The sequence below is a fragment of the Mobula hypostoma genome, unplaced genomic scaffold, assembly GCF_963921235.1.
Source record: "Mobula hypostoma unplaced genomic scaffold, sMobHyp1.1 scaffold_121, whole genome shotgun sequence".
Classification (NCBI taxonomy): domain Eukaryota; kingdom Metazoa; phylum Chordata; class Chondrichthyes; order Myliobatiformes; family Myliobatidae; genus Mobula; species Mobula hypostoma.
In genome coordinates, this window is record NW_026948234.1 from 107,559 (window position 1) to 133,996 (window position 26,438).

The following is a 26,438-nucleotide window of genomic DNA, read 5'->3' on the forward strand; positions in this document are numbered from 1 at the left end:
CACCACCCTCTGAGTGAAGAGTTTCCCCTCATTTACCCTATCTATAGACCTCATAATTTTCTGTACCTCTATCAAATCACTCTTTAATCTTCTGCATTCCAAGGCATAAAGTCCTAACCTGTTCAATCTTTCCTTATACCTCAGGTCCTCCAGTCCCGGCAACATCCTTGTAAATTTTCTCAGTACTCTTCCAAACTTCTTTACATTTGTCCTCTAAGTAGGTGATCGGATCTGCACACAAAACTGAAAACTAGGCCTCACGAACATTTTATACACGTTCAACATCATATCTCACCTCCTGTACTCAATATTTTCATTTATGAAGGCTAGTGTGACCAATACTTTCTGTCCAATCTATCAATCTTTGCTGCCACTTTTAATGATTATGGATCTGTATTCCCAGATCACTTCGCTCTACCGCACTCCTCAGTGCCGTACCGGTCAGTGTATAAGATTGACCCTGCTTGGTCTTTCCAAAGTGCAACATGTCGCACTTGTCTGTATTAAATTGCATCCGCCATTTTCAGCCCATTTCTCAACTGGTTTAGACACCACTGCAAGGTTTGGTAGTCTTCCTCACTCTCCACTCTTGGTGTCATCTGCAAATTCGCTGATCCAGTTAACCACATTTTCATCCAGATCATCAATATAGATGACAAACAACATCTGATCCAGCACCGATCCCTGTGGCACAGCACATATTACAAATTCCCAGTCAGAGATTCAACAGTCTATAATCACTCTCTGCCTTGTTCCAAAAAGCCATTGTCCAATCCAAATTACTAGTTTACCTTGACTGCTGAGCAACTGCACTTTCTTGCCCACCCTCCTTTGCGGTACCTTGTCAAATGTTGTGCTAAAGTCCATGCAGACAACACCCACTTCCTTCCATTCATCAACTTTCCTGGTAACTTCCTGGTTCAACATTCAGATTGGTTAGACATGAACTACCACGCACAAAGCTGATATCGCATGACATCAAAAATCAATAGGTTGTCCTGGAAGGACATATATATCAAAAGAACCTTTTGGTAAGCTATTTTACATTATTAGCCAGCACCCCTTCATATTTCATATTCTCTCTACTTATGACTTTTTAGTTGCTTTTTGCTGGTTAGTAAAAGCTTCCCAGTTCTCTACCTTTCCACTATATTTTGCTATACTCTATGCCCTCTCCTTTGCTTTTGTGCTGGCATCGACTTCCTCGTCAGCCACAGTTGATCATCCTCCCTTTGGAATAATTCTTCATATTTGGGAGTATCTACCTCTACCTGCGCCTTCTGAATCGCTCCCAGAATTTTCATCTGCTCCTGCTTTGCTGTTGCCTCTGCTAGTGTCCTCTCAGAATTTATTTTTGCCCAGCTCCTCTCTCATTTCTCCGTAATTCATTTATTCCAGTGTAATACTGATACATCTAACTTTACCTTCTCCCTCTCAAACTGCAGTGTCAGTTCTGCTATTTTATGATCACTGCCTCTTAAGGGTTTATTTACAAGCTCCCCAATCAAATCTGGTGCAAGACACAACATCGAATCCAGATTTGCCTTTCCTATAGTGGGTTCAACCATAGGCTTCTCTCAAAAGCCATCTCATAGGCATTCTATAAATTCCCTCACTTGGGATTCAGCACTGACCTCATTTTCCAAAGCTACCTGCAGAATGAAATTCCCCATGACTATTATAACATTGACCTCTTTACATGCCTCTTCTCTCTCCCACTGGAATGTGTATCCCACATCCTGGTTACTGTTCCATCAGGCTCATTTTTTCCTACGCAGTATCTTAACAGCTACACCGTCCAATCTGCTATCACTTCTTTAGAAGGACATTTCATTTTTTATGACAACAGAGTCAACCCAACCCTTCACCCACCTGCCTCTCCTCTTGATTAAATATTTATCTTTGGATGTGAGCACACAAATATGATCTTCTTTCAGCCACGATTCAGTGATGCCCACCATCCATTTTTTTTTGCTCCCTGGCTCTCCCCCTCTTCCGTTCTTGTTGTCACATCTTTTTGATGTAATGTTACACATTGATGGATAAGTAAATTAATCACATTGAATATACTGCAGGGTGTCAGTAAATCCTTATTCTTTCACAATATTGATTTAGAATTTCCCTCAGTTACTGTTTCTCTGTTAACGACTGAACCCAGAGAGGATCAGGCAGCAGCCCAGTGACTGCGTCAATTCTGAAGCTACTGGGACCATGAACAGATATTTTCCTGCACATTCTCCATGTCTGTCTGTCTGCTCCACAATAAATTTATTACATTCCTTTTCTAGAAAGTCACTGAACTGACAGAGAAGGGAAACCGGACAGAGAGTTCCAGACTCTTCCTCAGTTTGGTGATGGGCAAAGGCTCCCGGGCCCGGAGGGCGATGTGGGAATCCTTTGTGACATGGAGGACTGAGTTACCGAAGTTGGACAGAATACTGAGGGAGATACAGGAACTCGGTACGTTAAAAGCATGCACTGAACACAAAGGCACATTGAAATGAACATTTTAGTTATTCTAATTAAGTTAGCTCTGTTTTCATGGATTCTTTTTATTTTTAAACAGGTCCTGATCCACAGGAATACATGAACATCGCCCAAGGGTTATCTGAATTACCCACTGAACTGATAGGTGAGTGATGAAATGCACAGTTCAAACCACACCTCAAGTGTTAGTCTGTGACTTGGCAAAACCTGGGAATCAAAATTCGCCATTAGCCATTTGCTGATCTCTGGATTGAAGTAACAATTCAAAGTATCTCTCTTTGCAGCCTGAATATTCTACATTTTATTTTTCTATTAATCCATCTGTTGGTTCTGCTGAAGCCTTCACTCCAGGTCCTAATGCTCTGGGAATGCCCACACACCCCAGGCAGGCTCCTGATACACTGTATGACCCAGTCCAGGTGACTTTTCTATCTTCAGACCTTTCATCTTCCAAGCCCCTTTTCCTTTGTAATAGCACTACACACAATTCTGTTCACTGATGTTCATTACTTTTTGTAATTCCGCTAGTGACTTCCACAGAGTTTGTCTGCCATTTCCTTTTCACCCGTTACTGCAACTACAACATCATTTTTCAGCGGTCCAATATCGACCCGCTCCCTTTTTTTAACTCTTTATATATCTGGGAAAGTAAAAAAAAAAACACTTTGGTATCTTTTCTTATATTATTGACCATATGCTTGCATTTGCTGTACATTAATGTATATCTGGGAGCATATATAACATAGTTGCCTTCGACATGACTCAGATAGTAAATTCCAGGTACCAGAACTCTACGAAAAAAAAAACAACCACAATTGCTGTGAATTTACCGCATCTCACCTTAACCAAATGCCCTCTGGTATTAGACACCAGTCTTATGTAAAATTAACAAACAAAATACAGGCTGTCGACCCAAATCTTATCTCTCAAACTTGTACACCTCTGTCAGATCTCTGTTCTAACTCCAGAGTAAACAAACCCAGTTTATCAAACCTCTACTTGTAGCACATGTCACCGAATCCAGGCAACACCCTGATGAACCTGTTCTGTACCCTCTCCAATCCTCCAAAAGCTGGACAATCAGAAGTGAATACAATACTCCAGATGCTCCCTAAAACCATAAGACTTAGGAGCAGAATTAAGCCAATCGGCTCAGTGATTTTACTCCGCAAATCCTCTCAACCCCATTATCCCGCCTTCTGTAAATGTTGACGCCCTTCCTAATCAGGAATATAACGACCTGCTTTTTAAATATATCCAATGACGTCTCTTCCTCAGCAGTCCATGACAATAATTTCACAGATTCACCACCCACCAGCGAAGACATTTCTCCCAGTGTGGGTCCCTGCCAGCCAGGACAATTCCCCACAGTTCCCAAGCATATTAATTTTCTGTATGAACCTCCCATGTGGGACCTTGTCAAAGACTCTACCAATATACAAGTAGACCTGTGACTAGTGGTGTGCCACGGGGATCAGTGCTGGGTCCATTGTTATTTGTCATCTGTATCAATGATATATATTAATGACTTGGATGAGGGAATTAAATGCAGCATCTCCAAGTTTGCGGAAGACACGAAGCTGGGCGGCAGTGTTAGCTGTGAGGAGGATGCTAAGAGGATGCAGGGTGACTTGGATAGGTTGGGTGAGTGGGCAAATTCATGGCAGATGCAATTTAATGTGGATAAATGTGAAGTTATCCACTTTGGTGGCAAAAATAGGAAAACAGATTATTATCTGAATGGTGGCCGATTAGGAAAAGGGGAGGTGCAACGAGACCTGGGTGTCATTATACACCAGTCATTGAAAGTGGGCATGCAGGTACAGCAGGCGGTGAAAAAGGTGAATGGTTTGCTGGCATTTATAGCGAGAGGATTCGAGTACAGGAGCAGGGAGGTACTACTGCAGTTGTACAAGGCCTTGGTGAGACCACACCTGGAGTATTGTGTGCAGTTTTGGTCCCCTAATCTGAGGAAAGACATCCTTGCCATAGAGGGAGTACAAAGAAGGTTCACCAGATTGATTCCTGGGATGGCAGGACTTTCATATGAAGAAAGACTGGATGAACTGGGCTTGTACTCGTTGGAATTTAGAAGATTGAGGGGGGATCTGATTGAAATGTATAAAATCCTAAAGGGATTGGACAGGCTAGATGCAGGAAGATTGTTCCCGATGTTGGGGAAGTCCAGAACGAGGGGTCACAGTTTGAGGATAAAGGGGAAGCCTTTTAGGACCGAGATGAGGAAAAACTTCTTCACACAGAGAGTGGTGAATCTGTGGAATTCTCTGCCACAGGAAACAGTTGAGGCCAGTTCATTGGCTATATTTAAGAGGGAGTTAGATAGGGCCCTTGTGGCTATGGGGATCAGGGGGTATGGAGGGAAGGCTGGTGCAGGGGTCTGAGTTGGATGATCAGCCATGATCATAATAAATGGCGGTGCAGGCTCGAAGGGCCGAATGGCCTACTCCTGCACCTATTTTTCTATAATGTGGTAAATTGGATCAGCAAATTTGCTGATGATACAAAGACTGGAGGTGTAGTGGACAGTGAGGAAGGTTTTCAAAGCTTGCAGAGGGACTTGGACCAGCTGGAAAAATGGGCTGAAAAATGGCAGAAGGAGTTTAATAACCGACAAGTGTGAGGTATTGCACTTTGGAAGGACAAACCACGGTAGAAGTTACAGGGTAAATGGTAAGGCACTGAGGAGTGCAGTAGAACAGGTATCTGGGAATACAGATACAAAATTCTCTAAAAGTAGCGTCACAGGCAGATAGGGTTATAAAGAGAGCTTTTGGTACTTTGGCCTTTATTAATCAAAGTATTGAATATAAGAGCTGGAATGTTATGATGAGGTTGTATAAGGCATTGGTGAGGCCGAATCTGGAGTATTGTATTCAGTTTTGGTCACCACATTACAGGAAGGATACTAATAAGGTCGAAAGGGTGCAGAGAACGTTTACAAGGATGTTGCCGGGTCTTGAGAAACTCAATTACAGAAAAAAGGTTGAATAGGTTAGAACTTTATTCCCTGGAGTGTAGAAGAATGAGGGGAGATTTGATAGAGGTGTGTAAAATTATGATGGGTATAGATAGAGTGAATGCAAGCAGGCTTTTTCCACCGAGGCAAGGGGAGAAAAAAAAACAGAGGACATGGGTTAAGGGTGAGGGGGGAAAAGTTTAAAGGGAACATTGGGGCGGGGGGCTTCTTCACACAGAGAGTGGTGGGAGTGTGGAATGAGCTGCCAGAAGAGGTGGTAAATGCGGGTTCTTTTTTAACATTTAAGAATAATTTGGACTGATTGCAGACAAGTGTGACGTGTTGCACTTTGGAAGGACCAAGCAGGGTCGGTCTTATACAGTTACTGGTACGGCACTGAGGAGTGCGGTAGAGCGAAGTGATCTGGGAATTCAGGTCCATAACCATTAAAAGTTTTGGATGGGGTTTGCGTCTTGACAACATGATTGAGTTCCTCCAGGATGTGACAAAGGTGATGGATGAAGTTACACATGGATGTTGTCTAGAAACCATAGAAACCATAAAAAAACTACAGCACAGAAACAGGTCTTTTGGCCCTTCTTGTCTGTACTGAACCCCAAACCACCTCAAACATTCTCTCTTTTATACTCCCGTGGGGCAGGAGATATAAAAGGCTGAAGGTATGTACCACCAGCCTCAGGGACAGCTTTAATTCTGCATTTATAAGACTACTGAATGGTCACCTACTGTGTTATTATTGGCTCTTAATAATAATAAGACAATTATATAATTGTAGCATCGTGCATCCCGTAACTAATAATAACTCACTTAGATAACCACAATATACTCACAGGACAGCAGAAAAAGTACCGTTCGGGTATGAACAACATATAACAGATTATGTAATTCTATTTCCAACCCTGTGCAAAGCAGAAATCTTTCAATGTTCCATCGTCTATCAAAAACCATTTGATTCTCTCCCTTGCACAGTGAAGAGAAGTTCCAAATAGATATAAAATTCATCCAATCCTTGTGAAATTCCTATAACATCTGATGAAGCATTGGCGTAAAATAATCGTCCTATTAACAACCACAAAGGGACAACCACCATTATCAGAATAAATGCAGAGGTTTTCCAAAGTGACTCATTAAGCCCACTATGGTTTTGTCTAGCTTTAAACCCGCTCGTAATTTACTGAAATGGACAAAAATCAGGTATCAAATCAGAAAAAAATACAAATTATACATTGACACAGCTATCCATTGATGCTTTGAAATTATGTGCTCTTGCATCAGCAAAGCTAAAACAAATAATTCAAATAATGGAACTAATTTCCAAAGACATAAGCATGAACTTTAGACTGGAAAAGTACAGAACATTAAACATAAAGAACGGTGCAATAGAGCCAGTAGAATATAAAACAGAGCATCAGGATACAATGCAACAGAATATGAAACATATATTTAGGAAATCAAAAACAAAGAAAATAGATAATAGTGTGAAGGAAAACCTTCCAACAAAATTTACTTTAAGACCAAAGAAAATCTGAATTTACTGCAAGTCTGAAGAAAATCTGAATTTACATCAAGGATCAAGAAAATCTGCCAAACAGAGCTGAACAGTAAAAATATAACAAAGGTAGTAAACACTCACTATGCCCATATTGACGTATAATTTTGGTATAATATCCTGGTCTGAAACAGATCTGGAAAATATCCAAAGAAAAATAAGAATTTAAATAACAGTTTCTAGAAAACACTATGTGCACTGGAGCACTCTTAGATTGATATGAATGAGGACAGTATGAGGATGATGAATAACAGATCTGAAAAAAATGAGATAACAGCCAGATAAAAATTCTCAGAATCAGAGTTAATATCATGGACACATGTCGTGTAAACTGTTTTTCTGTGCTAGCAGCACAATTACAGTAAAGTGTGTGCGGTGAGCGTGTATTTATGTATCCAATTGTAGAAATAGAATTGTATCAGCATGAATTAATCAGTCCGATGTCCTGGTGGAAGAAGTTGTCGTAGAGCCTGTTGGTCCTGGCTTTTATGCTGCGGTACCGTTTCCCGGATGGGAGCAGCTGGAGCAGTTTGTGTTTGGTGAGACTTGGGTTCAGAATGATCCTTCGGGTCCTTTTTACCCCCTGTCTCTGAAATGTCCTGAATAGTGGGAAGTCAACATCTACAGATGCGCTGGGCTGTCCGCACCACTCTCTGCAGACCCCTGCGATTGAGAGAAGTACAGTTCCCATTCCAGGCAGTGATGCAGCCGGTCAGGATGCTCTCAATTGTGTCACTGTAGAAAGTTCTTAGGATTTGGGAGCCCATACCAAACTTCTTCAACCATCTGAGGAGAAAGACGTGCTGTTGTGCCTTTTTCACCACACAGCTGATGTGTACAGACCACGTGAGGTCCCCAGTAACGTGAATGCCGAGGAACTTAAAGCAGTTCACACTCTCAACCCCAGATCCATTGATGTCAATAGCGGTTAGCCTGTCTCCATTCCTCTTGTTCTTGCGACCTTGCCACCAGCTCCTTTGCTTTTGCGTCATTGAGGGAGAAGTTGTTTTCTTGACACCACTGTGTCAGGGTGATGACTTCTTCTATGCAGGCTACCTCGTTATTATTTGAGATTTGGCCAATCAATATCATATCGTCAGCAAATTTAATTAGCAGATTGGAGCTGTGGGTGGCGACACAGTCATGCGTATACAGAGAGTAAAGGAGGGAGCTTAGGACACAGCCCTGAGGGGCACCTACATTGAGTGCCAAAGAGGCAGAGGTGAGGGGGCCCACTCTTACCACTTGCTGGTGATCTGACAGGAACTCCACGATCCAGATGCACAAGGCAGGGTCGAGGCCGAGGTCTCTGAGCTTCTTGTCAAGCCTGGAGGGAATGATGGTGTTGAATACTGAACTGTAGTCCAAGAACAGCATTCTCACATAAGCATCACTCTTCTCCAGATGTTCAGAGGTGCTGGCTGCCCACTCTATCTATTCCTCTTAATATCTTGTACACCTCTATCATGTCTCCTCTCATCCCCCTCCTCTCCAAAGAGTAAAGCCTTAGCTCCCTTAATCTCTAATCATAATGCATAATCTCTAAACCAGGCAGCATCCTGGTAAATCTCCGCTGTACCCTTTCCAATACTTCGACATCCTTCCTATAGTGATGCGACCGGAACTGGACACAGTACTCCAAGTGTGGCCGAACCAGAGTTTTACAGAGCTGCATCATTACATCACGACTCTTAAACTTTATCCCTCGACTTATGAAAGCCAACAACCCATAAGCCTATCTACCTGTGAGGCAACTTTCAGGGATCTGTGGACATGTATCCCCAGATCCCTCTGCTCCTCCACACTACCAAGTATCCTGTCATTTAGTTTGTATTCTGCCTTGGAGTTTGTCCTTCCAAAGTGTACCACCTCACACTCCTCCGGGTTGAACTCCATCTGCCACTTCTCAGCCCACTTAAGCATCCTATCAATCTCTCTCTGTAATCTTCGACAATCCTCTACACTATCTACAACACCACCAACCTTTGAGTCGTCTGCAAACTTGCCAACCCACCCTTCTACCCCCACATTCAGGTCGTTACGAAAAATCATGAAAAGTAGAGGTCCCAGAACAGATACTTGTGGGACACCACTAGTCACAATCCTCCAATCTGAATGTACTCCCTCCACCACCACCCTCTGCCTTCTGCAGGCAAGCCAATTCTGAATCCACCTGGCCAAACTTCCCTGGATCCCATGCCTTCTGACTTTCTGAATAAGCCTACCATGTGGAACCTTGTCAAATGCCTTACTAAAATCCATGTAGATCACATCCACTGCACTACCCTCATCTATGTGCCTGGTCACCTCCTCAAAGAACTCTATCAGGCTTGCAAGACACGATCTTCCCTTCACAAAGCCATGCTGACTGTCCCTGATCAGACCATGATTCTCTAAATGCCCATAGATCCTATCTCTAAGAATCTTTTCCAACAGCTTTCCCACCACAGACGTAAGGCTCACTGGTCTGTAATTACCCGGACTATCCCTACTACCTTTTTTGAACAAAGCGACAACATTCACCCCCCTCCAATGGACAACGAGGACATAAAGATCCTAGCCAGAGGCTCAGCAATCTCTTCCCTCGCCTAATGGAGAAGCCTGCAGAATATTCTTTCTGGCCCCGGGGACTTATCTGTCCTAATGTATTTTAACAACTCCAACACCTCCTCTCCCTTAATATCAACATGCTGCAGAACATCAACCTCACTCATATTGTCCTCACCATCATTAAGTTCCCTCTCATTGGTGAATACCGAAGCGAAGTATTCACTGAGTACCTCGCTCCCTTCCACAGCCTCCAAGCAGATCTTCCCAGCTTTATCTGAAGGGAACCTACATTCACTCCTGTCACTCTTTTGTTCTTCACATAATTGAAGAATACCTTGGGGTTTTTCTTTGCCCTACTCGCCAAGGCCTTCGCGGGCCCCCTTCTTGCTCTTCTCAGCCCCTTCTTAAGCTCCTTTCTTGCTCCCCTAAATACCTCCGTAGACTCATCTGATCTTTGCTTCCTAAACCTAATTCAGACCCACAAGTTCTAGCCTTATAGCCTCATAATTTGCCCTTCCCCAGTTGAAAGTTTTCCTGTCCTCTTTGATTCTATCCTTTTCCATGATAATCATAAAGGCCAGGGAGCGGGGGTCACTATCCCCAAGATGCTCACCCACTGAGAGATCTGTGACCTGACCCGGTTCATTACCTAGTACTAGATCTAGTATGGCATTCCCCCTAGTCGGCCTGTCAACATACTGAGACAGGAATCTGTCCTGGGCACACTTAACAAACTCTGCCCCATCTAAACCCTTGGAACTAATCAATTGCCAATCAATATTAGGGAAGTTAAAGTCACCCATGATAACAACTCTGTTATTTTTGCACCTTTCCAAAATCTGCCTCCCAATCTGCTCCTCTGTATCTCTGCTGCTACCAGGGGGCCTATAGAATACCCCCAATAGAGTAACTGCTCCCTTCCTGTTCCTGACTTCCACCCATACTGACTCAAAAGAGGATCCTGCTACATTACCCACCCTTTCTGTAGCTGTAATAGTATCCCTGACCAGTAATGCCACCCCTCTTCCCCTTTCCCCCCCTCTCTATCCCTTTTAAAGCACTGAAATCCAGGAATATTGAGAATCCATTCCTGGCCTGGTGCCAGACAAGTCTCTGTAATGGCCACTACATCATAATTCCATGTATGTATCCAAGCTCTCAGATCATCACCTTTGTTCCTGATGCTTCTTGCATTGAGGCACACACATTTCAGCCCTTCTACCTTACTACCTTTACACCGGTTATTCTGCTTCTCTTTCCTCAAAGCCTCTCGAGTTAGATCTGGCTTTACTCCATGCATTTCTTTCACTGCTCTATCGCTCTGGGTCCCACCCCCCTTGCAAATTAGTTTAAACCCTCCCGAACCATGCTAGCAAACCTACCTGCAAGGATATTGCTCCCCATCGAGCAACACACATCAAAGTTGCTGGTGAACGCAGCAGGCCAGGCAGCATCTCTAGGAAGAGGTGCAGTCGACGTTTCAGGCCGAGACCCTTCGTCAGGACTAACTGAAGGAAGAGTGAGTAAGGGATTTGAAAGCTGGAGGGGGAGGGGGAGATGCAAAATGATAGGAGAAGACAGGAGGGGGAGGGATGGAGCCGAGAGCTGGACAGGTGATAGGCAGAAGGGGATACGAGAGGATCATGGGACAGGAGGTCCGGGAAGAAAGACGGGGGGGGGGGGTTGACCCAGAGGATGGGCAAGAGGTATATTCAGAGGGACAGAGGGAGAAAAAGGAGAGTGAGAGAAAGAATGTGTGCATAAAAAAGAGTAACAGATGGGGTACGAGGGGGAGGTGGGGCCTTAGCGGAAGTTAGAGAAGTCAATGTTCATGCCATCAGGTTGGAGGCTACCCAGACGGAATATAAGGTGTTGTTCCTCCAACCTGAGTGTGGCTTCATCTTTACAGTAGAGGAGGCCGTGGATAGACATGTCAGAATGGGAATGGGATGTGGAATTAAAATGTGTGGCCACTGGGAGATCCTGCTTTCTCTGGCGGACAGAGCGTAGATGTTCAGCAAAGCGGTCTCCCAGTCTGCGTTGGGTCTCACCAATATATAAAAGGCCACATCGGGAGCACCGGACGCAGTATATCACCCCAGTCGACTCACAGGTGAAGTGATGCCTCACCTGGAAGGACTGTTTGTGGCCCTGAACTCGCGGATACCTCCTCTTATTTACCCCTCGATCGTGACCCCACTAAGGAGCACCAGGCCATTGTCTCCCACACTATCAACGACTTTATCCGCTCAGGGGATCTCCCATCCACTGCTACCAACCTTATAGTTCCCACACCCCGCACTTCCCGTTTCTACCTCCTACCCAAGATCCACAAACCTGCCTGTCCTGGCCGACCTATTGTCTCAGCTTGCTCCTGCCCCACCGAACTCATTTCTGCATACCTCGACACTGTTTTATCACCCCTTGTTCAATCCCTTCCGACCTATGTTCGTGACACTTCTCACGCTCTTAAACTTTTCGATGATTTTAAGTTCCCTGGCCCCCACCGCTTTATTTTCACCTTGGATGTCCAGTCCCTATATACTTCCATCCCCCATCAGGAAGGTCTCAAAGCTCTACGCTTCTTTTTGGATTCCAGACCTAATCAGTTCCCCTCTACCACCACTCTGCTCCGTCTAGCAGAATTAGTCCTTACTCTTAATAATTTCTCCTTTTGCTCCTCCCATTTCCTCCAAACTAAAGGTGTAGCTATGGGCACCCTTATGGGTCCGAGCTATGCCTGCCTTTTTGTTGGGTTTGTGGAACAATCTATGTTCCGTGCCTATTCTGGTATCTGTCCCCCACTTTTCCTTCGCTACATCGACGACTGCATTGGCGCTGCTTCCTGCACGCATGTAGAACTCGTTGACTTTATTAACTTTGCCTCCAACTTTCACCCTGCCCTCAAGTTTACCTGGTCCATTTCCGACACCTCCCTCCCCTTTCTAGATCTTTCTGTCTCTGTCTCTGGAGACAGCTTATCCACTGATGTCTACTATAAGCCTACTGACTCTCACAGCTATCTGGACTATTCCTCTTCTCACCCTGTCTCTTGCAAAAACGCCACCCCCTTCTCGCAATTCCTCCGTCTCCGCCGCATCTGCTCTCAGGATGAGGCTTTTCATTCTAGGACGAGGGAGATGTCTTCATTTTTTAAAGAAAGGGGCTTCCCTTCCTCCACTATCAACTCTGCTCTTAAACGCATCTCCCCCATTTCACGTACATCTGCTCTCACTCCATCCTCCCACCACCCCACTAGGAATAGGGTTCCCCTGGTCCTCACCTACCACCCCACCAGCCTCCGGGTCCAACATATTATTCTCCGTAACTTCCGCCACCTCCAACGGGATCCCACCACTAAGCATATCTTTCCCTCCCCCCTCTCTCTGCATTCCGCAGGGATCGCTCCCTACACAACTCCCTTGTCCATTCGTCCCCCCCATCCCTCCCCACTGATCTCCCTCCTGGCACTTATCCGTGTAAGCGGAACAAGTGCTACACATGCCCTTACACTTTCTCCCTTACCACCATTCAGGGCCCCAAACAGTCCTTCCAGGTGAGGCATCACTTCACCTGTGAGTCGACTGGGGTGATATACTGCGTCCGGTGCTCCCGATGTGGCCTTTTATATATTGGTGAGACCCGACGCAGACTGGGAGACCGCTTTGCTGAACATCTACGCTCTGTCTGCCAGAGAAAGCAGGATCTCCCAGTGGCCACACATTTTAATTCCACATCCCGTTCCCATTCTGACATGTCTATCCACGGCCTCCTCTACTGTAAAGATGAAGCCACACTCAGGTTGGAGGAACAACACCTTATATTCCGTCTGGGTAGCCTCCAACCTGATGGCATGAACATTGACTTCTCTAACTTCCGCTAGGCCCCACCTCCCCCTCGTACCCCATCTGTTACTCTTTTTTATGCACACATTCTTTCTCTCACTCTCCTTTTTCTCCCTCTGTCCCTCTGAATATACCTCTTGCCCATCCTCTGGGTCAACCCCCCCCCCCGTCTTTCTTCCCGGACCTCCTGTCCCATGATCCTCTCGTATCCCCTTCTGCCTATCACCTGTCCAGCTCTCGGCTCCATCCCTCCCCCTCCTGTCTTCTCCTATCATTTTGCATCTCCCCCTCCCCCTCCAGCTTTCAAATCCCTTACTCACTCTTCCTTCAGTTAGTCCTGACGAAGGGTCTCGGCCTGAAACGTCGACTGCACCTCTTCCTAGAGATGCTGCCTGGCCTGCTGCGTTCACCAGCAACTTTGATGTGTGTTGCTTGAATTTCCAGCATCTGCAGAATTTCTGTTGTTTGCTCCCCATCGAGTTCAGTTGCAAGCCATCCAATCTGTACAGGTCCCACCTTCCGCAGAAGAGATCCCAATGATCTAAAAATCTAAAACCCTGCTCCCTGCACCAACTCCTCAGCCACGCATTCAACTGCCATCTCCTCCAATTCTTACCATCACTATCACGTAGCACTGGCAGCAATCTGGAAAAGGCCACCCTTGAGATCCTGTTCTTCAGCCTTCTGCCTAGTTCCCGAAACTCACACTTCAGGACCTCATCCCTCTTCCTGCCCATGTTGTTGGTGCCAACATGTATCACGACTTCTGGTTGCTTTCCCTCTCGTACCAGAATGTTGTGCACCCGGTCAGAGACATCCTGTACTCTGGCACCCGGGGGACAACAAACCATGCGAGTGTCCTTCTCATGTCCACAAAATCTCCAGTCTACTCCTCTGACTACAGTGTCTCCAATGACGACAGCTCTCCTCTTCTCCGTCCCACCCTTCTGCACCACAGGGTCAGAATCAGTGCCGGAGGCCCTGCCACCATGGCTCACACCCAGTCGGTTGTCCCCGCCAACAGTATCCAGGACGGTGAACATATTATTCAGAGGAATGGCCACAGGGGTGCTCTGCACTATCCGTCCACACACCTTTGCTTTCCCCCCTCTGACCGTCACCCAACGACCTGCTTCCAGCAGTCAAGGTGTGACTACCTCCCTGCAGCTCTCATCTATGACTGCCTCATTCTCCCCTATGAGTCGAAGGTCATCCAGCTGCTCCAGATTCCTTACATGGTCTTCCAGATCGCCAAGATCTTGACACACTGTGAGACCGCACGGACCCCTGATAGTGTCCTGACAAACACTGAGACCCACACACCCCTGACAACATCCTGTCACACTGTCAGACCCCACACACCCCTGACAGGCTCCTAAGAAAACGTTAGACACCACACACCCCTGAGGGTGACCTGACACACTGTGAGACCCCACACACCCCTGGCCGGCTCCTGACACACTGTGAGATCCCACACACACCTGACAGGCTCCTGACACACTGTGAGACCCCATACAACCCTGACACAGTCCTGACACACTGTGAGACCACACACACCCCTGACAGGATCGTGACACACAACGCGACACCACACAAACATGAAAGGGTCCTGACACACTGTGAGACTGCACACACCCCTGACAACATCCTGTTACACTGTCAGACCCCACACACCCCTGACAGGCTCCTAAGAAAACGTTAGACAGCACACACCCCTGAGGGTGACCTGACACACTGTGAGACCCCACACACCCCAGAGAGGGTACTGACACACTGTGAGATCCCTCACACCCCTGACAGGCTCCTGACACACTGTGAGACCCCATACAACCCTGACACAGTCCTGACACACTGTGAGATCCCTCACACCCCTGACAGGCTCCTGACACACTGTGAGACCCCACACACCCCTGACAATGTCCTGTCACACTGTCAGACCCCACAAACCACTGACAGGATCGTGACATACCACACGACACCACACACACACGAAAGGGTCCTGACACTCTGTGAGACTGCACACACCCCTGACTGGGTCCTGACACACTGTGAGACCCCACGCACCCCTGACGGGGACCTGACACACTGTGAGACCCCACGCACCCCTGACGGGGACCTGACACACTGTGAGACCCTACACAAGCCTGACAGGGTGCTGACACACAGCGAGACCATACACACCCCTGACAGGGTCCGGACACACTGTGAGACCCGACACCCCTCTGACAGGGTGCTGATACACAGCGAGATCCCACACACACCTGACAGGGTCCTGACACACTGTGAGATCCCTCACACCCCGGACAGGGTCCTATAGAAAATAGACAATAGACAATAGGTGCAGGAGTAGGCCATTCGACCCTTCGAGCCAGCACCGCCATTCACTGTGATCATGGCTGATCATCCACAATCAGTATCCAGTTCCTGCCTTATCCCCATAACCTTTGATTCCGCTGTCTTTAAGAGCTCTATCCATCTCTTTCTTGAAAGCATCCAGAGACTTGGCCTCCACAGCCTTCTGGGGCAGAGCATTCCATATATCCACCACTCTCTGGGTGAAAAAGGTTTTCCTCAACTCCGTTCTAAATGGCCTACCCCTTATTCTTAAACTGTGGCCTCTGGTTCTGGACTCACCCATCAGCGGGAACATGCTTCCTGCCCCCAGCGTGTCCAATCCCTTAATAATCTTATATGTTTCAATAAGATCCCCTCTCAGGCTTCTAAGTTCCAGAGTATACAAGCCCAGTCGCTCCAATCTTTCGCCATATGACAGTCCTGCCATCCCGGGAAATAACCTTGTGTACTTATGCTGCACTCCTTCAATAGCAAGAATGTCCTTCCTCAAATTTGGAGACCAAAACTGCACACAATACTCCAGGTGTGGTCTCACCAGGGCCCTGTACAGCTGCAGAAGGACCTCTTTGCTCTTATACTCAATTCCCCTTTTTATGAAGGCCAGCATGCCATTAGCTTTCTTCACTGCCTGCTGTACCTGCATGCTTGCTTTCACACTGTGAGACCCTACACACGCCTACAGGACCCTGACACACTGAGACCTCACACACCCCTAACAGGACCCAAACAAACTGGGAGACCCCACACACCCCTGACAGGGTCCAGACACACTCTGAGACCGCACACACCCCTGAGAAGGTCCTGTCACACTGTCAGACCCCACAAACCACTGACAGGGTCCTGACACACTGTGAGACCACACACACCCCTGACAGGATCGTGACACACAACACGACACCACACACACGTGAAAGGGTCCTGACACACTGTGAGACTGTACACACACCTGACAGAGTCCTGACACACTGTGAGACCCCACGCACCCCTGACAAGGTTCTGTCACACTGTGAGACCACACACCTCTGACGGGGACCTGACACACTGTGAGACCCTACACAACCCTGACAGGGTGCTGACACACAGCGAGACCCCACACACCCCTGACTGGGTCCTGACACACTGTGCAACCCCACACATACCTGACAGGGTCTAGACACACTGTGAGACCCCACACAACCCAGACAAGGTCCTATAGAAAATAGACAATGGCCAATAGGTGCAGGGGTAGGCCATTTGACCCTTCGAGCCAGCACCACCATTCACTGTGATCATGGCTGATCATCCACAATCAGTATCCAGTTCCTGCCTTATCCCCATAACCTTTGATTCCGCTGTCTTTAAGAGCTCTATCCATCTCTTTCTTGAATGCATCCAGAGACTTGGCCTCCACAGCCTTCTGGGTCAGAGCATTCCATATATCCACCACTCTCTGGGTGAAAAAGGTTTTCCTCAACTCCGTTCTAAATGGCCTACCCCTTATTCTTAAACTGTGGCCTCTGGTTCTGGACTCACCCATCAGCGGGAACATGCTTCCTGCCTCCAGCGTGTCCAATCCCTTAATAATCTTATATGTTTCAATAAGATCCCCTCTCATCCTTCTAAATTCCAGAGTATACAAGCCCAGTCGCTCCAATCTTTCGACATATGACAGTCCTGCCATCCCGGGAAATAACCTTGTGTACTTACGCTGCACTCCTTCAATAGCAAGAATGTCCTTCCTCAAATTTGGAGACCAAAACTGCACACAATACTCCAGGTGTGGTCTCATCAGGGCCCTGTACAGCTGCAGAAGGACCTCTTTGCTCTTGTACTCAATTCCCCTTGTTATGAAGGCCAGCATGCCATTAGCTTTCTTCACTGCCTGCTGTACCTGCATGCTTACTTTCACACTGTGAGACCCTACACACGCCTACAGGACCCTGACACACTGAGACCTCACACACCCCTAACAGGACCCAAAGAAACTGGGAGACCTCACACACCCCTGACAAGGTCCGGACACGCTGTGAGACCCCACACACCCCTGGCAGGGTCCAGACGCACTGTTAGACCCCACACATCCCAGGCAGGGTAATGACACACTGTGTGACACCCCAGCCCCCGCCCCACAACAGGACCTGATACATTGTGAAACCCCACACACCCCTGACAGGGTCCTGACACACGGTGAAACCCCACACACCCTTGACACTGTCCTGTCACACTGTAAGACCCCACACCCCCACAACAGGGTCCTGACACACTGTGAGACCCCACACACCCCTGACAGGGACCTGACACACTGTGAGACCCCACACACCCCTGACAGGGACCTGACAGACTGTGAGACCCCACATACCCCAAAAGAGTCCTGACATGCTGTGAGACCGCACACACCCATGACAGGGTTCTGACACACTGTGAAACCCCACACCCGCCTGACAGGGTCCTGACACACTGTGAGACCTCACAAACCACTCACAGTGTCCTAACACACTGTGAAACACCACACACCCCTGAAAGGGACCTGACAAACTGTGAGACCACACACGCCTCTGACAGGGCTCAGAAAGACTGTGAGACCCCACATACCCCAAAAGAGTCCATGACAGGGTTCTGACACACTGTGAAACCCCACACCCGCCTGACAGGCTCCTGAAACACTTTGAAACCCAACACACACCTGACAATGTCCTGTCACACTGTGAGACACCACACGCCCCTGACAGGGTCCTGACACATGGTGAGACGCCACGCACCCCTGACAGGGTCCTGACACACATTGCGATCCCACGCACATCTGAGAGGGTCCTGACACATTGTGAGACCCCACACACCCGCGACAAGACCCTGACACACTGTAAAACCCCACAAACCACTCACAGTGTCCTGACACACTGTGAAACCCCAGACACCCCTGACAGGGTCCTGACACACTGTGAGACCCCACACACACCTGAGAGGTTCTGACAAACTGTCAGAACCCTCCCACAAGACTCTGACAGGGTCCTAACACACTGTCAAACACCACACATTCCTGAAAAGTCCTGACACACTGTTGGACCCCACAGACCGCTGACGATGTCCTATCACACTGTGAGACTCCATACACCCCTGACAGGGTCCTGAGAAACTGTGAGACAACACACACTCCTGACAGAATCCTGACAGACTAGGAAATCCCACAAAACTCCTAACAGGGTGAGATGCCACAGAACGCCGAGAAAATATGAGACCCCACACACCCTGGACAGGGTCCTGACACACTGTGAGTTCCGACACACACCTGACAAGGTCCTGACACACTGTGAGACGCCACACACCCCTGGCAGTGACCTGATACACATTGCGATCCCACACACATCTGAGAGGGTTCTGACACACTGTGGTACCCAACAAACCCCTAACAGGGTCCTGACACACTGTGAGACGCCACACCCCCCGACAAAATACGAGACCCGACACACCCTTGACAGGGTCCAGACACACTCTGAGACCTCACACACCCCTGACAGGGACTTGACAAACTGTGAGACCCCACACACTATTGGCATGGTCCTGACACACTCTGTGAGACCCCACACACCCCTGACAGGGACCTGACAAACTAGGAAATCTCACAAAACTCCCGACAGGGTCCTGACACGTTGTGAGACCCCACATACCTCAAAAGGGTCCTGACACACTGTGAGACCCCTCACCCACCTGACAGGGTCCTGACACACTGTGAGACACCACACACACCTGACAGGATCCTGACACACTGTGATACACCACACACCCCTGACAGGGTCCTGACACACTGTAAGACACCACACGACCCTGACAGAGTTCTGATGCACTGTGCGAATACCCCACACCTCACAACAGGGTCTTGACACACACTGCGAGACCCCGCAAACCAGTCACAGTGTCCTGACACACTGTGAGACCCCACACACCCCTGACAGTGTCCTGACACACTGTGAAACTCCACATGACTCTGACAGGGTCTTGACACACTGTGAGATCCGACACACACCTGACAGTATCCTGACACACTGTGAAAACCCACACGACTCTGACAGGGTCTTGACACATTGTGAGACCCCACACACCCCTGAGAGGGTCCTGACACACTGTGAGACCCAACACACCCTTGACAGGGTCCTGGCACACTGCGAGACCGCACGCACCCCTGAGAGGGTCCTGACACACTGTGAGACTCCATACACTCCTGACAGGGTCCTGACACAGTGTGAGACCCTAGACACCCTGACAGGGTCCTGACACACTGTGAGACCCCACACATCTGACAGCGACCTGATGCACTGTGAGACCCAACACACCCCTGACAGGGTCCTGGCTCATTGTGAGACCCCAATTACCCCTGACAAGGTCCTGACACGCTGTGAGACCCCACACACCCCTGAGAGGGTCCTGATACACTGTGAGACCCCACACACCCCTGAGAGGGTCCTGACACACTGTGAGACCCAACACACCCTTGACAGGGTCCTGGCACACTGCGAGACCGCACGCACCCCTGAGAGGGTCCTGACACACTGTGAGACTCCATACACTCCTGACAGGGTCCTGACACAGTGTGAGACCCTAGACACCCTGACAGGGTCCTGACACACTGTGAGACCCCACACATCTGACAGCGACCTGATGCACTGTGAGACCCAACACACCCCTGACAGGGTCCTGGCTCATTGTGAGACCCCAATTACCCCTGACAAGGTCCTGACACGCTGTGAGACCCCACACACCCCTGAGAGGGTCCTGACACACTGTGAGACCCCACACACCCCTGAGAGGGTCCTGACACACTGTCAGACACCACACATCCCTCACAGGGTCCTGACGCACTGTGAGACCCAACATACCCCTGACAGGGTCCTGGCACACTGTGAGACCGCACGCACCCCTGAGAGGTTCCTGACACAGTGTGAGACCCCAGCCACCCTGGCAGAGACTTGACACACTGTGGAACACCACACACACCTGACAAATTCCTGACACACTGTGAGACCCCACACACCACTGCTCGGGACCTGACATACTGTGAGACACCACACACCCGTGTCAGGGTCCTGACACACTGTGAAACACCACACACCACTGACAAGGTCCTGACACGCAGTGAGAGCCCACACACCCCTGACAGTGTCCTGACACACTGTGGGACCCCACACACCCCTGACAGGGTGACGGTGAGAGGGAGCTGTGATTCCCCGACCTGTTTCTTTCACAGAATGCCCACTATCCTTTTCTCCATCTCCATATGCCACATCAACACTGGGGACTAAAGGTTTCTTCCACAGGAGAGAAAATGACAGCTGTGATAGTAGAGGGAGGTTTTCCAGTACAGGACAGTCGGGGATCAGTGAACTACCAGGGAAATACTCACCTTCATAGCACAGTTAGTTGTGAAATGTGATGATCTGGTGTTTATCTAGACCAGGCCTCTCTGTCCAGTCAGCGGTCTGTTAATGGAATTTACTTTACTGTCTGAGCATCTATTGATGAATCCAATTAATGCAATATCTTTGAGCTAATTCTTGTGTACTTAACTACTGTGTTCTGAGTTGAGACATCTAACAGTTTGTCCACTGTCTGTTCCCATGGAAGATGTTCAACAGAAACACAAGGAGACTCTACGGGTACAAACTGAAACGCTGAGAGTGAACACGATCCTGATGAGGGAGAGGGTGAAGGTTTTCCAGCTGGTTGATCGATACGCTGAGCTCACGGTCATTTCTACTGTTCGAGATCGGAGACTGGTGGAACATGAGCTGCTGGCAAGAGGCAGAGACCACGAGGAGTGGAGAGAGGAACAACTCCGTGGAGAGCTGGAAAAAATCCGGACGGATCAGTTGTTCCAGAGCAGCTTTTCCCGGAGTAAATCCAAATCTGGGAGTTCAGCAGCAGTGGCCGGAGTCCCAGGGATCGGGAAAACCACAATGGTACAAAAGATTGTTTATGACTGGGCCACGGGGAAAATATACCAACAATTCCAGTTTGTCTTCAGTTTCAAATTCCGGGACTTAAACTCCATTAACTGCAGAATAAACCTGAGGGAACTGATTCTGGATCAGTATCCTTATTTTGGGAATTCCCTGAGAGAGGTCTGGAAGAACCCAGAGGGATTACTGTTTATATTCGATGGTTTGGATGAATTCAAACACAACATCGATTTTGCTGACAGTCGGAGAGATACAGAACCCAAGCACCAGTGCCCAGATCCCGAGTGGTGGTGTGAAGTGTCTGACATTGTGTACAGTTTAATCCAGGGCAAGCTGCTCCCAGGGTGTTCAGTGCTGGTGACCACCCGTCCCACTGTGTTACATTTATTGGAAAAGGCAGAGATTGGTATCTGGGCTGAAATCCTGGGATTTGTTGGTGAGGAACGGAAGGAATATTTCATCAGACATTTTGAAGATCAGACGGTTGCAGCAGCTGTTTTCAAACACGTGGAGGAGAACGAGATCCTGTACACCATGAGCTACAACCCCTCCTACTGCTGGATCCTCGCTCTGGCACTGGGACCCTTCTTCACACAAAGAGTCAGGGACCCGCAGCGAGTTCCCAAGACCATCACCCAACTGTACTCCTACTATATTTACAACATCCTGAAAAACCACGGCCGTGAGATTGAGAACCCCCGTGATGTGTTACTCAAGGTTGGTCAGATGGCCTTCAGAGGAGTGGCTGAGAAGAAGATTGTGTTTACAGATGGAGATTTGATCAACTACAAACTGCAGCCTTCCCAGTTCCTGTCCGGGTTCCTGGTGGAGCTTTTGGAGAGCGAAGATTCAGCCTGGTGTGTGGTGTACACATTCCCACACCTCACCATCCAAGAGTTTGTAGCTGCACTCGTGCAATTCCTGGCTCTACATCCCAGGAAAATCCTGAAATCCCTCACTGAAGCCCACAGCACAACAGATGGGCGATTTGAGGTATTTCTCCGTTTTGTTGCTGGTCTCTCCTCCCCAATGACAACTCGGGGCCTGGAGGAGTTTCTGGGTCCATTTCCTCATGAAACAACCTGCCGGGTGATTGACTGGGTGAAGGAGGAGTTTAAACGTCAGAGTGGAAACACGAGGAGTGAAGCTGGTAAAAGGAGCCTCCTGAACACATTGCACTACCTGTTTGAGTCTCAGAATGGTGGACTGGCTCAGGCCGCACTGGGATCTGTGGAAACACTTTCATTCAGTGGAATGACACTGACCCCGGTTGACTGTGCTGTCCTGTCTCATATCATCGGACTCTGTGATACCATAAAACACCTCAGCCTGCAGGACTGCAACATTCGGTGTGAAGGAATCCAGCGGCTGGGACCCGGGCTGTACAAGTGCCAGGAGTTGAGGTAACTTGATTTATCTCTCACTCTGAAATGTGCAACTGTTCCATTCAGTTGTTTCAATGTAAAGGAATTTGAGTAAAACCGGAGTAAATCAGATTGTAAAGAATTGTGACAAGTGCCAGGGGATCGGTCTTCTAACATTATTGTTTCCCATCCGAATCCCACTTCCATTCTTGGCGATCTCGACCCCATCACTCTTCCTCCTGTGGGATCTCTCTTACCCCATACCCCTTCCTCCTGTGGGATCTCTCTCCCCCCACCCCCCTTCCTCCTGTGGAATCTCTCTTCCCCATCGCCCTTCCTCCAGTGTGATCTCGCTTCCTCATCCACCATCCTTCTATGGGACCTCTTCTCTCCGTCCTCCTTCCCCTGTCGGACCTACCTTCCCCATCCCCTTTCCTCCTGTGGGAAATCTCATTCCCATCCGATTTCCTCCTCTGGGATCTCCCTTTCCCATCCCCCATCCTCCTGTGGGATCTAGCTTCACCATCCCCTTTCCTTTTGTGGGATCTTTATTACCTACCCCACTTCCTCCCGTGGGATTTCTATTCCCCATCTGCCTTCCTCCTGTGTGATCAATCTGCCCCATTCCCCTTCCTCCTGTGGGATCTCTCTTTCCAATCCCACTTCCTCCTCTGGGATCTCTCTTTCCCATCCCCCATCCTCCTGTGGGATCTCTCCTCCCCATTTCCCTTCCTCCCGTGGGATATCTGCCCCCATCCCCCTTCCTCCCGTGGGATCTCTGTCCCCATCCCCCTTCCTCCTGTGGGATCGCTATTCCCCATCCCCTTCCTCTTGTGGGATCTCTCTTCTCTTTTACTCTTCCTCCTGTGTGAACTCTCTTACCCATCCCCCTTCTTCCTGTAGGATCTGACCTTTCATCCCTGCCCCTCCAGACTGTCTCACGTCAGGAACACATTTCTACCCATCAGGGAATGAGACAGAATATGTGGAGTTTACAGGGTCACACCGACAGACTAAATTACTGACATTCGGTGAATACCCTGGAGCTGGGCAGTGAGGGACATTGACAGTGATGGGAACTCCGATCAGTGATTTACTGAAGGGTTTAATGTCTCCTGAAATATCCGAGTGAGAGAAATTCCCTCAGACCCACGATTTGATTCACTTTTTTCGTCAATTTCTGTTTGTGTTTAGACTTGGGGTGAATAAACTGGGAGATTCAGGATTGAAACTGGTGTCTGAGGCTCTGAGGAACCCAGAGTGTAAAATACAGAAACTGGGGTAAGTACCAGACTGTGGGAGATTGTGTTTACAGTCACTGGGTGTCTGACACTGAACATTAATGTGATCAGTAATTGTGTTACTGATAAACACTGGGGATTTGTACCGTCTCCTGTCTCTCTGTGTCCTTCACCCTCACTCTCTCTCACCTCCAGGCTGAACGATGTCGGTCTCACAGATTCTGCTGTCAAGGAGCTCGTCTCCGCTCTCAGTACAAACTCATCACTGACGGAGCTGGACCTGGGTAGTAATAAACTGGGAGATTCAGGAGTGAAACTGGTGTCTGCGACTCTGAGGAACCCGGAGTGTAAAATACTGAAACTGCGGTAAGTACCAGACTGTGGGAGATTGTGTTTACAGTCACTGGGTGTCTGACACTGAACATTAATGTGATCAGTAATTGTGTTACTGATAATCACTGGGGATTTGTACCGTCTTCTGTCTCTCTGTGTCCTTCACCCTCACTCTCTCTCATCTCTAGGCTGCACAGTGTCGGTCTCACAGATCCTGGTGCCGAGGATCTTGTCTCCGCTCTCAGAATAAATCGATCACTGACGGAGCTGAACCTGAGTTACAACTCGCTCACAAACCGATCTGTCCCCGCGCTCCGCCGCCTCATACTGACCCGCCCGAGTCTGGAACGGATTCAGTGAGTGTTTGTGTTGATGTTCAATGTGATAAAATATCAGCGGATCCGCGGGTTTTCTGGTGATATTTGTCTGTGAGTGTTGTTGAAACATTAACCCCAGTCCCCTGTTACTGACACTGCTGTGAGATCTGTTTATATCATCTTTATTCTCCCATCTGTTTCAGGCTTTACGGGAATCGGTTCAGTTGGACCGGGGAGAAGGAACTGAGATCTCTGCAGGAACCCAGACCCGGATTGACAGTGGAGCTGTGAAGATCTGAATGTGTGAACATTCCCGCCTGCGGGATGCCGACATTATGCCCAATTCCCCGCCCTCCCCTTTAACTCCCGCACTTACCTTTAATGTCCGCGCGCCAGGTTTAATTCCCAATGGTTCTAACGGAACTTGCTTCAGTATCGCGCTCTCTGACATCGGAAGCGTTCCTGCAGTGACGTATTTCCGTCTGATGTCCGGCAGCGCTGCTTCCACCGGATGTGCGGGTTCGAGACTCCCGCACGTGTGACCCCGGGGAATTACACAGACAGAAAGAGCCCGGGGGCCGGGGCTCAGTCTGGGACACCGGTGTTCCGGGGTGGGATTATCCCGGGAGAGAATCCTTTTTCTCCCTTTGCTGAGGACGGTGCATTCGGCAGTCTGGCCGATATAATCATGTTAAATTAACAAATACCTCGGCAGTGACCCTGGATCTGCAGCGATCTCGGACGCGGCCCTGAAGTGTGATTTTATAATCATCTGTTCCCCGATGCAGAGTGACAGTGAGAAACGGGACTGATTATTCAACCGGTCACACGTTGTCGCCGGTCAGTTAATTGTGTGTGACTGTGAGTGAGTCGGAAGCAGCTTATTTATTCCAGCACGTCAGCAGCTCACACATTGTTTAATTTACATGTGTCATGTGAAATCATTAAACCTGTAATTTCCCGTCTTGTTGTTGGAATTGCGTCTCGTTGGAGGTCTCAGGCCCGGTGAACTGCAGTAATGGGTCTGAGCTCCTCACACTGGTACAGCAGCGTCTCAGCTCCAGGCTGAGGGATGTCAGTCTGATGTTGTCTGGTCCCCAGGATCTCTTCATTCCCCATCCCCATCCAGGCCGTCCACCGCTTCCTCGCACCCCAGATACTCGCACTATCCTGACCCCCACCTTCCTGTGCGCTCTCTTGCTCTCACAGACAAAAACGACAAAGGAGATTGGAAGCTCATAAACTGTATCATATAGGACCCGCGTCCACAAAGGTCGCGAAGAAGCGAATGGAACAGAAACAGTCAACATGGGGTGTCAGACACAGACTGAAGCTCCGTATGCATCGTCCCGTCAATCTCACTCCGGGGCGTTGAATTACAATATTCTTGAATGAGACACAGAGTGAAGCTCCCTCCACATTGTCACATCACACACTCCCCTGCTCAGACATTAAGTGTATCTCCCACC

General features: G+C 48.5%; 1 protein-coding gene across 1 annotated transcript in view; it reads left to right on the forward strand.

The window, feature by feature from the left end:
• Positions 1 to 25,927, forward strand: part of LOC134342102 (NACHT, LRR and PYD domains-containing protein 3-like) — a 44,888-nt gene extending 18,961 nt beyond the window's left edge. The window contains exons 5-11 of the mRNA XM_063040039.1: positions 2,289 to 2,460; positions 2,567 to 2,632; positions 21,380 to 23,117; positions 24,273 to 24,359; positions 24,515 to 24,685; positions 24,841 to 25,008; positions 25,173 to 25,927. Coding sequence (XP_062896109.1) covers positions 2,289 to 2,460; positions 2,567 to 2,632; positions 21,380 to 23,117; positions 24,273 to 24,359; positions 24,515 to 24,685; positions 24,841 to 25,008; positions 25,173 to 25,260 — 2,490 coding nt within the window. The 3' untranslated portion in view covers positions 25,261 to 25,927. The remainder of the gene's footprint in view (positions 1 to 2,288; positions 2,461 to 2,566; positions 2,633 to 21,379; positions 23,118 to 24,272; positions 24,360 to 24,514; positions 24,686 to 24,840; positions 25,009 to 25,172) is intronic.
• Positions 25,928 to 26,438: the final 511 nt, after the last annotated feature.